Below are 16,291 nucleotides of genomic sequence, written 5' to 3' on the forward strand. Positions count from 1 at the left end.
CGTATTTATTGCAATTTAATATTATATATATGATATTTAATACTTTATATATATATATATATATATATATATATATATATATATATATATATATATATATATATATATATATATATATATATATATAAGTATATTACTTTAATTTTAAAATTGAAACAAAACCAAAAATTGACCAGTGGATAATATTTATTTCAAAAATACCATATAATAACAAGTGTCAAAACTCATGAGAGATTGACATGTGTCAAAAAAACCTTCATTTATTAAGAAGATTTATTATTAGAGTAGATATCAATAGTTCAGCTTGTAGTTCTATTTCCAACTAAAACCAAAGCATAATTTTGGATATTCTAAAAGATATCAACAACAAACAAACATTAACATGCACACATTGATGCGTATCGACATCAGTTCAGATAGAATTATCAAGTTACAATAAATTATGCTTTATATTATAAATAAACGCTCAGTCATTTGAATTTATTAACTGAATTGAAATTGGATTTTTTAAGCTTTTGGGCTTCTGTTGGCACTTTGACGTTGGTTGCCAACCCTACTGCTTCAAGAAACTTTATAATGTACCAAGTAATATCTATTTGCCACCACTCAAATCCATGTCGTGCTGAATACTCAAATGCATGGTGATTATTATGCCATCCTTCTCCGAAAAAAAACACTCCTAACAACCTTCACAATATTTGGACAAACATTTATTTATGTTGGATACTAGTATAATTAGCACATTCAGATATATAAAAACATACCAGTTGTTCTTGGAGAGATCTCCGGTATTCCAAGATTGGTTTCCCCAAATATGACAAACAGAGTTCACAAAAAACGTAAGGTGGTATACCCATACAGTCCTAACACCCTACATAAACAATGTAGATTGAAAATTAATTAAATATATGTATTATCATACACATTTATGTTGGTGATTTTAGTGTCACCATGTCATTTTAAGTAACTGGAACTAACATGTGAGCTAAGAGGTTTCATGATTTGTACTCTAATACATGTACGGGTTTGTGAGGAGTGCACGCATGTATAAGATCGAGTCAGAAGCCCGTTCGATGACTAGTCGGGGGTTCGGGGGCAGCGCCCCTTTGGCGGGGTCTAAGGGGCAGAGCCCCTGGCTGGGGTCCCGCTGCCAGGTCAGCGGGCGCGGTCGAGGGGCAGCGCCCCAAAACCTCACCAAATTTTGCATGTGGGGACATAATGGAAAATTCAATTTCTTGAGGGTGATTATGGTAAAACTAACGAAACTCGTTAGTTTTTGGTAACCCTAATCTAGATTAATATTACTTGCTTCCTAAGCAAGTAATGACGGCCCAAACCTAATGAAACCCTAATCGTGTTTAGTATATAAACAACTCTTCCTTTCCAGAAGACGGATGTTTTTTAGCTCCGTTTTTCATCACACATTCACAGAACCTTTTAGCATAATAGTTTACGTTTTCTGTGCCTAGAAACGTAGGTGTCCACTTGGATTATCCTAAGTTGAATTTCTTGTAACCCAAGCATAGGGTAGAAATATCAGTTCGGAAAGTGATATCATGATCCAAACTGGTATCCAGATCTCCACCGCAAACCCTAATTTTCCAAACAATCTACGTACTATTTTACATTTTTACACACATTATATCAAAAGCAACATATTGTACTACAATTATTTTATGATTATGTATCAAGTATTTTTTTGTTTATTTGACGAGACAATATACGAAAAATCATCAATTCGCTTTGAGATAAACAACATTTATTTACCATCACCAATTCGCTTTGAGATAAACAACATTTATTTAGCATACTGTTGTTCTTTTTATTCTTTGTTGTTGCAAATTAACCATCTATGTTTAGTTAATTTGGTTCAAAAAAAATTATATAAACGATGAAATTACATATGTGCAAGCATCTAAGTCAGATATATTTGAAGTAGTGGTCATGACATTTCCCTTTGTTTATTGGCTAAAAAATATAATCCAAGGGATTTGGTGCTCTATTTCAAAGATATAGGAAGACATGCTAGATTTTGCAAGGCTTTTCAAAATGAAAATTAAAAATGGCTCAGGAACCACGCTTTGGTAAGATTGTTGGTTTGTTTATGGGCTTCATTTAAAGCGATTTCTTGGGCCTTGAGGACAGTTTTTAGGAAATAAGAAAGTGCCACTGCTTATGATATACAAATGATGATATTTTCTTGCGTAAAAAATAGAAGCAAAATTTATATAGCGAAAATTTGAAAGAATATAAAATATTTGTTATGGTAGGTTATTTCCTAACAGTTTGGTCCTTTTCCTACAAACCGTTTTTGGGCTTATACCGACTTCTATTGGGTCCCGTGATAAAATTTAGTAGTTGAATAGTAAAATTTCATAAGTCTATAGTTCAAAAACTGACAAACCAAAAATCTTGCTACGATTGACCTGCCATGGATTGTGAGTCGAATTGACTTAGACCGTACAAAATGATACAATATATTATTTTTTAACTCGCAAAACAAGCATTAAATGAAAAAAAAATTAATCGAGTTAAAAGTTGCTTAGAAGTGATTAAAATCTTTACAATATCCGATCACCTTAGGTTAAAGAATTAGACGGTTATTGTAATTCTATAATTCAAAATGAAATAAATAAAAGTTTCTCTCCAATTTAAAAGGGTGGGTTGATACAAGAGGCAAGAGGCAAGGAAAGTTGCTTAGAAGGGTGGGTTGATACAATAATAATACTTTTATTTATTTCATTTTGAATTTTATAAATGGGATGCAAGAGGCAAGAAAAGTTTCTTTCCAATTCAAAAAAGTACAACGACAATTCATCAATTAGCGTTTAGCATGGGACCGAACTCATGGGATGAGTAGTGGAGGATATCAAAGTGAACGACCCAGAGAATGTTTATACAAGTTTGCTAAAGTTGTGATTATCCTCTATCATGGTCGGTATTTACGCAAGCATGTAACTAGCGACATCCACCAATTGTATACGTCACATGAAAAGTAGCATGGATTCTCTGGAATGCTTTGTAGTATGGATTATATGCTCTGGGGTGGTCATTACGCCCTAATGTGTGGCATAGTCGATTCATGTGAGGTGATCGAAAACAACCAACAATACTTTCAGAAGCAGTGACATTGTATGATCTTTGGATATGACATACATTTTTAGGCCATAGGTTGTCAACAACGACCTCAATGTTCTAAACTTATCGTCAATATTCAACGAAACTTACCTTGAGAAATTGTATGATATTTCATTTCAAGAAAATGGAAAATCATACAAGCGTATAGAGGTATTACCAACTGATGAGATATATCTCAAGTTAGTTGTATTTGTGAAATCATTCTCGTGTCTAGACAATGAAAAACGATTAAAGTTTAAGTCGAACCAAGAATCAGCTAGGAAGGATGTCAAGTGAACCTTTGGTGCTCTAAAGAGACGTTGACAGATACAAAGTACCGACACAATCATTCGAGTATGGATTAATAAGTAGCATGATGTATGCATGATCATATTGCATAATATCATTATGGAAGATGAAGGAAAAAACGATTTGTCACTATAATGAAAAAGACAATTTACTAATATTCGAAGGAGTATGTATTTGTACGCCGAAAAACATACCGAACAGAGGGGAAGTATACAAGCTGATTTGGTGGAACCTAAGCAGTTAATATCGACGATTTCCAGGTGGGATGTCGGTTATCAGTACTTTTCAAAATAGCGGTGTTAGATATCGGTCCAAAATATCGGACCGCAAAAATCGGTGATATTTACCGATATTTAACCGATATTTGCAGGTGGGATATCGGTTAAGTAATTTTACTTGCTTTTTTTAGTGTTAATTCATGGCCTTAAGTCTTATGGTCTTAACTTAACTGAATCTGCTATTATGTTAAGTACTTAATTGTTAGTTTTAGGTCATAAACTCATGTTTTAAGTATTAACCTATCTTATTGTTATGTTAATTGTTAAATACTTAAGTGTTAACTTGCTAGTTTCTATAGGTTTGATCATGTTGATGTGTTAAGTACTTAATTCTCAAATGATGATGATGATATTAGAGTTCATGTGGAAGATCTAGATAAAATAATTAGATGCCTTGGTTGATGTGGACTTGGAGGAAGATTTCATGACTTGCGTAAGATTATGTTTAGAACATTGATAGTTTTAAGTTGACTTTATATATTACTTTTATATATACTCTATCCCACCGCAATAACTTATATCTCAAATATCGGCCCTTGACCGATATTTGATTTTGGACCGCTATAACTGTCTAGGGTGGAACATGTCTTAAATGCTAATGTAAATCTCGTCATTGGTGATTTTTACGACGATTTTGTTTAACGATACAAATGACGCATCAAATATGTTTGTAGATGATTCGGTCGACGACGATGATGATGATGATGTTATGACCGACGATGATTAAACATGACGAACTATTATATTATGTTTCGATTATGTGTTTTATGTATTTTTTTAGTTAATAATATAGTTTATTTTTATTTTTTATATAATTACGTTGTAATAAATTATATTTTAACAAATTTAATGAAAAAAAAAAGGTGAGAGCTGACATAGTAAGACAATTTCCAATCATTTTAAACGGGGAGGAGAAGAATGAACAGTAATATGGCTTAATATGACATACCAAAAAATATGATAAAATGACCGTACCCAGTGGGTCATTTGCAACCTCTATTACCCACCTATCTAAAATCAATATTTTAATTTACATTAACACCGTTTTTTTATATATTTAATGTTAAACAATAAGCAATTTAATATTTTATGGTAGAAATTACACTTAGGGTATCGATAGTGTATTGAACTTTAAGAAGTTCAATAAATTGTTACATCAGCATTTTATTTTTTTATTTAGTTATACTTTATAATATCTACTTTACACTCCATTTAACCCTACAAAATTTAATGAATTTCTATATTTTGTTTGAAATTTAATTGAAAAAGAAAAGATTAAATTTCACTTAATGATCACTCAACTTTCATCTATGTCATCACTCACACTCCATTAAATTCATGGGCGGATCCACAATAGATCACGGGGTATCCCGGGATATCCCTCAAAAAAATTTCAGTGGTATAACTTTTTTAAGAAGAATTTCGTTTTATGTAGTGTACATAGACATAATATTAATATGTTTAGCGAGATAATAACAAAAGATGTAATTGGTTTAGATGGTTAAGTCATTAAGGGATGTTTGTAGAGGTTGCAAGTTCAAATCTTCTTCCTAACATTTATTTTCTATTATTTTTGTAGCTCCTTTTATATAGCTTTATACATTTATTTCGAATCTTGGCTGTTATATTTGTGTATTTTATTTTGTTTGTCAGTTTTTCAACTTGTTTTTTAAAATTTTAAAATTGTCCCACATCAGTCATAACATGAAACATAGCTCATATACATCTGTTATATAAGCAACACAAGCTTCTTAACTCTCAACAAGTTAAACTTTTGAATGGGTTTGGGTTTAAACCCGAAACCGAGTTTGGAAAACTGAGAAACCGAACCCGGCTTGGGATACACCTTTACTTTGAACCTGGCTCCGTCACTGATTAAATTTTTATTCAATTATAGTCATTATCTATTCAACACTTATTAAATCCCTATTGTGGATGCTCTTACGACCTATTTATTGAACTCAATTTCAATCTAACGGAATTTAACCTCAATAATTATAAGTAATTCACCCTCAATAATTTTAAGTGAGTCACATTAAGTACAATTTTTTATTTTATATAATGATTACATGTTATTAATTTTTGTAAGCTTAAGACAAAACATCATAAAGGTCTTTGTAAGTTTAAGATAAAACTTCATGTTTGTGGCTTCTTAAAATCTTAGATATAACCCGTAATTTTAGGGGGTGTTTGACTTAACTTTTCACAACTCAAAAGTCATTTTTGGAAAAGTTACAAAAAGTTAGGATTTCCTGACTTTTCCAAAAAGTTCATTTTCCTTATATAAAAACTCCAAAAATAGCTTTTAAAACTAGTTTTGCCAAACATCTTTTGGTTTTTTCCTTTTCCAAAAAGGACTTTTGGGCTGTGAAAAGCTAAGTCAAACACCCCCTTAGAAAACTTTATAGAAGTTCTCTGTGATTTTTAATTTCTATTATGACTGGTCTCTCACCTACATAAAAAAACCTTTTTATATCATTTTTAATTTATTTTATATTTTCTTTAACTAATTGGAACTTGGACAAAAGAAAAGAAAAAGAGAATAAAAAAAAACACCCACACCCCTACCTGTCTACCAACCCCAAATGTATACACCTCGATAGTGGAAGGGAATCGACATCATACTCCATGGAAACCCCCCCCCCCCCCCCCCACCACCACACACACACACACCCCCTTAATACCTACCGACTACATATCCCAACTGTTGACGTTGTCTCTCCCTCTATGAATTAGATCACACCACAAACAACCACATATTCTTTTAATCGATAGTCGCCACATATCTATGCATGATGGTGATCACCACCTCACTAAGCAACTGACAATCATCATCGCCACTAAACTACGAACCGTTGGACCACCTGATGATCGAAGTCAGTTCTCGCTAATGCACTAGACGATCACCTCCATTTTTTCTTCCTTAACCCGCCAACGAACCACATGTATGTCGTCACTAAACCACCGATGCAGCACAAGAGCACAACTTCGATTATATTTTCATGAAATTATTGCTATTTTACTAAAATTATATCTATTTTCATGAAATGTTTTTTCCTCTATGCCATGGTTGAGCCTTTTTAACTTTGTTTGTAACATCCCGGAAATTCAGAAGTAAAGTGGAAGGGCTAAAGGTGTAAATAAGAAGGTCGACTCGACGAGTCGATGGATAGACTCGGTGAGTCGAGTCGCGTTGCGGGTCGCGTGTTAAGTGACCAACTCAGCGAGTCACATGGGTGGACTCGGCGAGTTGGTGCTGTGTGGAGAAAACCCTAATTCCGGGGGTTGAGCCCTATATAAAGAACATAATACCCTCTCCCCAGCCTCTTTGCTCTCCCTTGAAGTCCAAAAACCCTAGCATTCGTTTGTGAGAGAGTTGGAGAGCATTTGGACCTTGAAGGAGTGTTTGTTGAAGAAATTCTTGAAGATTAAGAGGCTTGGAGCAAGGGGCTTTGCAAGGTTTTAGCTTATTCTTCTGTTGGAGTCTTCTCTTGAGGTAATGATTCGTTGCCTAAGTTGTTATCCATCTAGATCTATCATTTGTGGGATTTTTGGGAGTATATCTAGTGCTATCTTGAGTTTGGAGGTTGGATCTGAGGTTGCTACCTCAGATTTAGTGTAGTGATGATCCAAAGGAGCATAAAGTCCATATTGAAGAGTTGTTGATGAAGCCTTTTAGTCCCAAACCCAAACCCTAGCCCTAGAGTATATTATGCTTAGATCTCCTTGGTTTCACGTAAAGTTTACCACTTTACATGATGGATGGCTTGTAGAAGAGTAGATCTATGAATTTGAGACCCTGCATGGCTTGGAAAGCCTCTATATGGGTTAAGAGCTAGTGGTACTCAGCGAGTCACATGGGTGTACTCGGTGAGTTGCTTGAAGATAGGCAGCAACTCGACGAGTTGGAAGAACAACTCGACGAGTTGGTTGAAGATAGCCTTAGACTCGGCGAGTCTGTTCATGGACTCGGTGAGTCTGGTCGTGAGGTCCTAACCTTTCCTGGTTGAGCTATGAATCGGTGAGTCAAGGGACGACTCGGTGAGTTGAGCAGGAAGTGACTCAGAGTTCGTGGGACTGCGGTGAGTCTTGGGGCGATTCGGCGAGTTGGGTCGCGATATGGGGGTTTTCAGGGTTGAGAGACTCAACGAGTCAGCGGGCTGACTCGGCGAGTAGGGTCAGTCAGGAAGTTTGACTTTGACCAAGAGTTGACCAGTTGACTTCCAGGGGTAATTTGGTAATTATTGGTATTTATTGAGTTCGGTCTTTTGGTATTGTCAGTGGTGGAGTTCGTGTTAGAGGTTGGAGCAACATGATCTTATCTTTTCAGGCAGCAGTTGCAAGGTGAGTTATCCTCACTATATCAACGGGGTCTAAGGCACCAAGGTCGACCCTTTATCGGATTGTAATCCGAGTATCGTTGTAATGTTGTTGCTTTGCTATGTTTGCATCCTGGTAGTTAGGATGGTATATGTTAGAGACCTAGTTAAGGTCGGTATCCTGGTATATAGGATGATACTATGCTAGTGACCGGTTAGGTCGGTATCCTATTTAGAGTATGTTATGATATATGATCTGCTAGATCGGTTTGATTGGATGTGAATTGTTATATGATTGTATGTTTATGTGCACATGGTTGTTGGACTGGGGTTGGGTTGAGGCAGGTCCTGCTTTGTGTTGTAGGCCAACATACCCAGGGCGGACCGGTTATCCCGAAGGCCCAACGAGCAGTCCGGATAGGTTGTAGGCCCCACGAGGGCGGACCAGACGTGTCGAGGCTCGGAGAGTAGACCAGGCCGACTGAAGCCCCGGTGCGGGCGGACCAGTCATACTGTAGACTCAATGAGTGGACCAAGTGGGTTGAAGGCCCGGTGCGGGCGGACCAACCACACTGCAGACTTGATGGATATGGCTAGATTCGGAGGGTGGACTAGGTGGACTGAAGGCCCGGTAGGGCGGCCAGTCACACAGTAGACCCGAAAGTGCATGGTTGTTCTGTTCGATTGTGATATGTTATGCGTAGTATATGTGGTTGGTATTTTGGGGTTATCTCACTAAGCTTTCGGGCTTACAGTTGTGGTTTAATGTTTTTCAGGTACTTCAAGAGACCGTGACAAGGTGAAGGCGTGATCGTACCACTCCTCATGTTTATGTTTTACGATATGGTTCTGGGAAGACTCTGATAATAATTGTATTGAAAACCTTTTTGTAATGATTTAACGAAACTGGGTTGTTTTTGAAAAGTTTAAATTGGCTTAAATTTTTAGAGTGTTACATTGTTCCTCATGAAATCGATGTAGATTTTAACCACTATGGAATCTGAAATGTATTTTTATTGATGCTAAAATCAGAAATGGCTTCATGAATTAGTAATTTTGTTGATTCAAAACCATCTGCCAATTATGATGTGGATCGTGATGGTGACGTTAATGGGTATGTGGTAGTCCGACAGGTGGGAGTTTATAATGATAACGATGGTGGATAGTGGTGGGGTGGAGGTAATGTGGGATATCAATCGGAAAGGAAAAGGCAAAGTGTAGGGTAGGGTATGGTAAAGATGGAGTGAGTGGGTAGGGTAAATGTTTTTAATTCTTTTTATTTTTTAATTTTTTTTAAATGTAAAATTAATTAAAAGAAAGTATAAAATAAATTTAAAAGGATATAAAAGTTTTTCTAGGTGGCATAAGGACCACATAAAATATAAATCACATAGACCTTCTACTCACATATACCTTCTATAAACTTAATTAAAGTTAAGGACCCATTGTAAGAAACTATAAGGAAAATGAAGTTTTGTCTAGATTTAATTTTTCTTATTTTCTATATTCTTCTAATTTTATTGATTATATTTGAAATTTCACTTTATAACCATACATTAAAGTAGTACATCTATAAATTCATAATGCTAAACATTATATAATATTAAAATTAATTATTTTAAAATAATCAATAATTATTATCCATTAACATCATATCATAAATTGATAATATCTATTTATCTTCCTTCGTTTTATATTTTATGTCATTCAAATAAAATAGTTAAAAACATACAATTTATTTTTTATAGGGAAATGAACACTAGCCATGCCAAACTATATGAGCTTTGTCAATTATGATGTAATGTTAGACAGACCAACTATTCACTGAGGAGCCGGAGATATCAAAATATGCAATGCTTTCATTTAGCCAAACCATCTAGACTAGATCTTGAAAGGCAAGAGACTTTTATAAACATGTATTAAAAATGGAGGGTTAAGAGAGGCTTAATGCGTGATCTACCCAACCGCTAATAAATTTTGCATGAGATAAGAGAGTGGGAGGTCGGCCCCTACCCAAAAAGGAAAAAGGTCTTTTATTCGTAGACATAAAATGTCTATCAATAGAATTAGCTTTCTTTTATTTAGAGAAGGGCATACTATATTAATTCCATCCTTTAATTCATTAACTCCCACAAATTTTTGTAAATATTTGACATGTTTGATAATCTTATTTAATTATATGTAATAAAAATAACAATGATATCTTACAAATTGTCTACAAAAAATAACAAGTTACATCGATTTATTAAAAATCATCAATTGTTATTTGAAATGTTATATATTTTCATTTATTATTTAAATAATGAGAATTTATTTTTATGCGACTAAAAGGATACCTAAAGAAATATTTTTCAACTTTATATATATATATATATATATATATATATATATATATATATATATATATATATATATATATATATATATATATATATATATATGTGTGTGTGTGTGTGTGTGTGTTTGTGTGTGAGGAATACACAAATATCTACATATTGAATATTAAAAGAACAATTTAAATTAATTAACCATAATAATAGCTAAAACTAATGTTAAATAAAAAAGTAAAGACGTTTTTTTAATATAGAACCAACCGATAGAGACCACTAAGTTGATCTGGTTCACAATCAATATTAATCATTAATCATATTAATTTCAACCTTTTTAAATACATATATTTTCTGATATGATTTGAATAACCATAAATTTTAATATTTTATATTAGAATAATAATTCAATCATTGATTGATGATAATAACTTAGTTAATTTTAACAATATAGTTAATATGCAATTTTATTATTATGTAATCCTATAAAATTTGGCTAAGAACATAAAATTCTTAGTTTATCTTTGGATTAAATGTAAGAATAAAAGGAGGAATTTGTAGAGGAGGAATGTTCTTGTCCCCATTCTTTTTTCTATGTATTTGTTGCTTTATGTACTCTTTGATTTGGTCCTTGTCTAGCTTCTTGTTTTCGGGGTCTTTTTAATAAAATTGGTTGTTTCCGAAAAATGTAATGTACTTTGTTGGTTTATAACGTATTTAATTAATGAAGGAGGGTAATCAAGTTATTTGATCAAACCACATAATCATGATCTAGATCTGTCAAACCTTCATCTGGTTTTGGTTGATCTTTAACATGTAAGATCATATTTTTATGGACTATATTGATAGGTTTGACTATATATATCATGTCAACCCTAACTTTAAACACCATTTTTAAGTATGAGGATATGTTTTTCTATAAAAAAAGTTGTCTTTTTGTAACTATCATTCCTAGTCAATAAAGATCTTTTTGGCACATGTCACATTCTTATTTATTTTTTCACAAGTAATTTTGTGATCGTTTTAAATTAATTTTTATTCCATATGTCATTTTATGGTTTTTTTTTTCATTTTATTAAATTGTAAATAGTATTTATATTTAACAATAAACACATATCAATTTCATTAATGAATTTTCCTTCTAATTTTAAAAATACCAAATTAAATATTCATAAATTTTCTTTATTTATTTATCTAAATTATTTGTTTAAGTTTGAAAGAGAAAAAAAAACACTTTAATTTTATAATTTAATATTTTCTTATTTTTCTTATAAATTCATACTTTTCAAATGTTTAGAATTTTGTATTTAGTTTTTTTTAAATAAACTCATGTAATATATGGGTCTCACACGTAGTTTATCATATAAAAATAAAAAGTTTATAAAAATAACGTATTCAAGTGGAATATATGGGAAATAATTATTCATAATGAGTTTATGAAATGAATTCAAATGAAATTTAAATACCATTCCCCAAACCAGGTATGTGAATCCACCCCATGCATATAAGAGAGCACCACATCCAAATAAATGCCACATGTATGTTTTCCGTATAAACTTGTAGAATGTCTGACTTTTTAAATCTTCTACATTTTTACGTTCCTGATACTGCATTAAAGCAACCACATATAAAATAATTTCATGACGTGTACTCATATAACATGATTTTTGACTAAGGGTGTGTTGGGATTTATTTTTAAAACTTAAAAATATTTTTTTATAAAAAAGATTTTTTGTAAAATGACTTTTTCTAAAATAAGGTTTTTAAGATTTGTTTGGATTAACTTTTAAAGTTTTTAAGTGTCAAAAGCCAAAAGTAACAAAAATGGATGCTTTCATGACTTTTGAAAAATCACTTTTTTTTCTTAGCAAAAGTTGTTTTAAAAAGAATTTTTATATACATCTTTTGGACATTTTAGACTTCTTGGAAAGGGAAATTGTCGTAAAAATCCCAATATTTTTTGGAAAAGTTTCATTTTAGTCCCAAATGTTATTTTTTAAACAGAATGGTTTCGATTGTTTGATTTTACACGATAATATGTCATTTCCTATTAAAAGAAAAAAATGATATTTTTTTTGTTAATTTGAGCCAAAATGAAATAATCGGGACTTTTCTGTTAAAAAAATAAATTTCGGGACTAAAATGAAATTTTTCCAAAAATATTAGGATTTTCCTGACTGTATTCATTTTAGAAAAGTTAAAAGTATAAAAGTCATTTTAGAAGGAATGACAAACACCTTCTAAAATTATGGAAAGGATAAATTTATAATACTAAATTAAAATTATAACAAATTATCGAAACTTGATACCTTTTCAACCATATATTCACTGTCAAAAAGCCAACCCATATGACTAAACCAAAATCCATTAAGAGGTGAATGTGTATCATTATTCGAATCCACATATTTGTGATGGTATCTATGAATGCTCACCCAAAATATTGGATCTCCCTGCATGTAAGAATATAACATAAATATTATTTATATTGTTCATTGGAATAAAATAACGTTTGATTTTAGTTTTCTCATAAAATCTTGGAATAAATATAAAGAAAAGTTGTAATCCAAATAAGATATTTAAATAATTATTAATCAAACAAAGTTTCTTATAAAATTTTATGATTCTAATTATTTTTTATTTCAATAATATAGAAATACATTTTTTATTATAATGTTATTTATATTTGAATGACCTTTTTATTATGAAAATCTTAAATATTATTTATGTAAAATAAATCTTAGTGATTATTTTTGTAAATTACAAGACTATAAGGACTAAATGTCTTAATAATAAATAGATGTGTGGTAAAAATATGAAATAGACAAAATGTATTACTCATAAGCCACTTTATTTATATATATATATATATATATATATATATATATATATATATATATATATATATATATATATATATATATATATATATATATATATATATATATATAATACTAGTTTATAATCCGTGAAAACCATAGTTACAAAATTAATTAAACTATTATAATAAAAATTCAAAGTTATTAATCAATTATTTTAAATAAATTATTAATTAAGTGATTTTTTTAGTTATAAAAATTTATAATCATTGATTTAAATAAATATATGAAATTATATCATTTTATTATTTGTATTAATTTTATTTTAATTTTTATTTTTCATGCTATTATTTTAATATAGATAGAGTGAAAATTTTAAAATTTATATTTTCAAATGAATAATCAATAAGTTTACAAGTGTCAATTATTAATTAAGAGACATAATAGGGTGACATATGGTGTGTGTGTGTGTATATATATATATATATATATATATATATATATATATATATATATATATATATATATATATATATATATATATATATCCATATTATAATAAATGAATAGTTTTAATCTCCTTTTGCCAAATGTCACTCTAATACAACTCTTCATTAATATTATGTCGTGTGTCATTTAGATATATTAGACAACTCATTTCAAAAATTCAAATTTACATTTTCTAATTATAGGTTAAATTTGAAGTTATAATAAGTTTAAAATTTTGATATATCTCTTAATTAATAATTTATTTAAAATAATTTATTAATAATTATAAATCTTTATTATGAATGTTCAATTGATTTTATAACCCGTGGTTTCCATGGGTTACCTACTATAATAAATGAAGATAATTTTCCCACATCTCAATCTCTAATGAGTTTTGACAGTTGTCATTTTGTGATATTTTTTAAATAAATAATATCCACATGTCAATTTATGGGTTTTTTCAATTTTTAAAATTTAAAAAAAAAACACATAATCTTATACTTTTATATATATATATATATATATATATATATATATATATATATATATATATATATATATATATAGGTATCAAATATAATAAATATTATAATAAATTGCAATTAATATGTTTCTTTATTCTTTATTTCAAAATTTTATTTTAAAAAATACTTATTATTTACATTTTAATATTTTATTTTTCTTTAACAACCCGTATAATACACGAGTCTTACATTTAGTAAACCAGTATGTATTAATTAAGAGGTCTAATAAGATATTAAGAGGTCTAATAAGATGACAAATGTTAAAAGAAGAATAAAAACTATTTTTTTTATTAGAATATGGATTATATAAAGTTCATTAAACTCATATAAAACTTTCTAAAAAACATAAATACATTTTTTTTTTTATTTTGCTTACTTCATTCATTCGTCAATACACATGTTTAAATAAACAAAATCCTAATCAAATTGAACAAAAATTATATTCGGTATAACAGTGAAGCTAAATACAAACCTGGGCAGCTAGGACCCCAAAGTAAACACACATATACTCGAGCCATTTGGGGAGTTTGAAACTATGATGAGACAAAAGTCGATGATAAGAAAGAGTTATACCCAAAATTCCAGTAAGCAAATAACCAGAAAATGCGATCCAAAAAGCACCCCAAGTGAATGAAAATGGTGCAAAGAGGGCTAGTATATGGACAAAAGTGAACCATAATGCCACTTGAATGTCTATAGGTTGCCATTTTCGACCACAAAATTGGTCTCTAGGTTTTGTGACTATTATATCAGAAAACGGTATTTTCCGATGATCCGATTGGTTTCCACCATCAGAGTCGGAGAATGGCAACGCTAAATTAAAGTTTCTCATATTGATTTATTGCGGGAATAGTCTGTGTGTTTCATACGGCTTGGTATAAATAGCCAAATTTATGGGCTAATTAAATGATAAAAAAAAAAATTACAAAATCACCCCATAGGTTTAGTTTTCTTTTTTCAAAGAGCACCCAATTTTAGTTAAAGACGTGAATGTACGTAAATCCTCCCTTGTGGAAATATTATGATGTTAGTGGTCAAAATTGCGTATGATTTAATCAATGAGAATCGTCACGCATTTGCTTAGAGTTTGATTTTATCTTTATTTTGTTGAAAGAAATATAATATTTTAATTAGACTAAATTACATTAGTCCAATGATTTATAAAAAATTATGAGTTCTTTTCTTAATTTTTTAAATAAGGGTGTTCCTTGCTATTTAAATTTTATAGGTTGTCGGTGATGAGTCAAAAATCTAATCGACGGATCAGATAACGAAATTAAAAAAACGAAAAACCATTTCAATATAAAATTCAACATTTGTCATCAAATTCAGTGGCGTAGCTATAATTTTATTTTAGGGTTGGCCAAATAATTTACAAAATATGAACGGTAATAAAATACTTCAAATGATGACAAAATATAACAATATATGCAGCAAAAGGTATTCTATTTGTGTATAATTTGAAATTTTTAATAGGTAAGCGATATAGCAATTCACTTCCTCTAGTCTTTGATAGTATATATATATATAACCTTAAATTTATTTGGGTGGGCTAAGGCCTACCCTTGTACTAATTTGGCTACGCCGTTGGTTAAATTGCCGTTGGACTATCGTCTGACCAATATTAAATTTAGTAATATTTTTCTGATCGTATTTACAGTTTAACAGAACAAAAATTGTAGCTTCAATCTTTTTAGTAATATTTTTTATTTTTCCAGTCAAAATATATAAAATTTTATTAAAAAAAAAGTAAATTACATGAATGGTTCCTATGGTTTGGGATAAATTGCATGCTTGGTCCCTAACTTATTTTTGTAACTCGGAAGGTCCTTACTGTTTGGTTTTGTTACGTGTTGGGTCCCTGTCTTACCTAAAAAGAATATTTTTACCTTGATTTTTTAACTTATTGAAATAAACACACCTCAACCCCACCCCTCTCACTTAACCTTACCTACCCCACCATTTTTGCTATTTAAATAATAGTATTTTAGGTAAAATAGGGACCAAACGCATAACAAAACAAACTGTAAGGACCTTCCGAATTAAAAGAAAATAATTTAGGGACCAATCACGCAAATTGCCCCAAACCATAGGGACCATTCATTTAATTTA

General features: G+C 30.6%; 1 protein-coding gene across 1 annotated transcript; it reads right to left on the minus strand.

The window, feature by feature from the left end:
• Nucleotides 1-255: 255 nt before the first annotated feature.
• LOC111876957 (palmitoyl-monogalactosyldiacylglycerol delta-7 desaturase, chloroplastic) lies at nucleotides 256-15,016 on the minus strand. Its single transcript, XM_023873517.2, has 5 exons — nucleotides 14,652-15,016; nucleotides 12,660-12,800; nucleotides 11,817-11,957; nucleotides 765-871; nucleotides 256-687 (listed from the first exon to the last, which is right to left on the minus strand). The coding sequence occupies exons 1-5, from the start codon at nucleotides 15,009-15,011 to the stop codon at nucleotides 471-473; spliced, it is 966 nt and encodes a 321-aa protein (XP_023729285.1). The 5' UTR covers nucleotides 15,012-15,016; the 3' UTR covers nucleotides 256-470.
• Between the last annotated feature and the right edge of the window lie 1,275 nt (nucleotides 15,017-16,291).

The sequence above is a fragment of the Lactuca sativa genome, chromosome 1 (genome assembly GCF_002870075.4).
Source record: "Lactuca sativa cultivar Salinas chromosome 1, Lsat_Salinas_v11, whole genome shotgun sequence".
In the NCBI taxonomy this organism is placed as follows: Eukaryota; Viridiplantae; Streptophyta; class Magnoliopsida; order Asterales; family Asteraceae; genus Lactuca; species Lactuca sativa.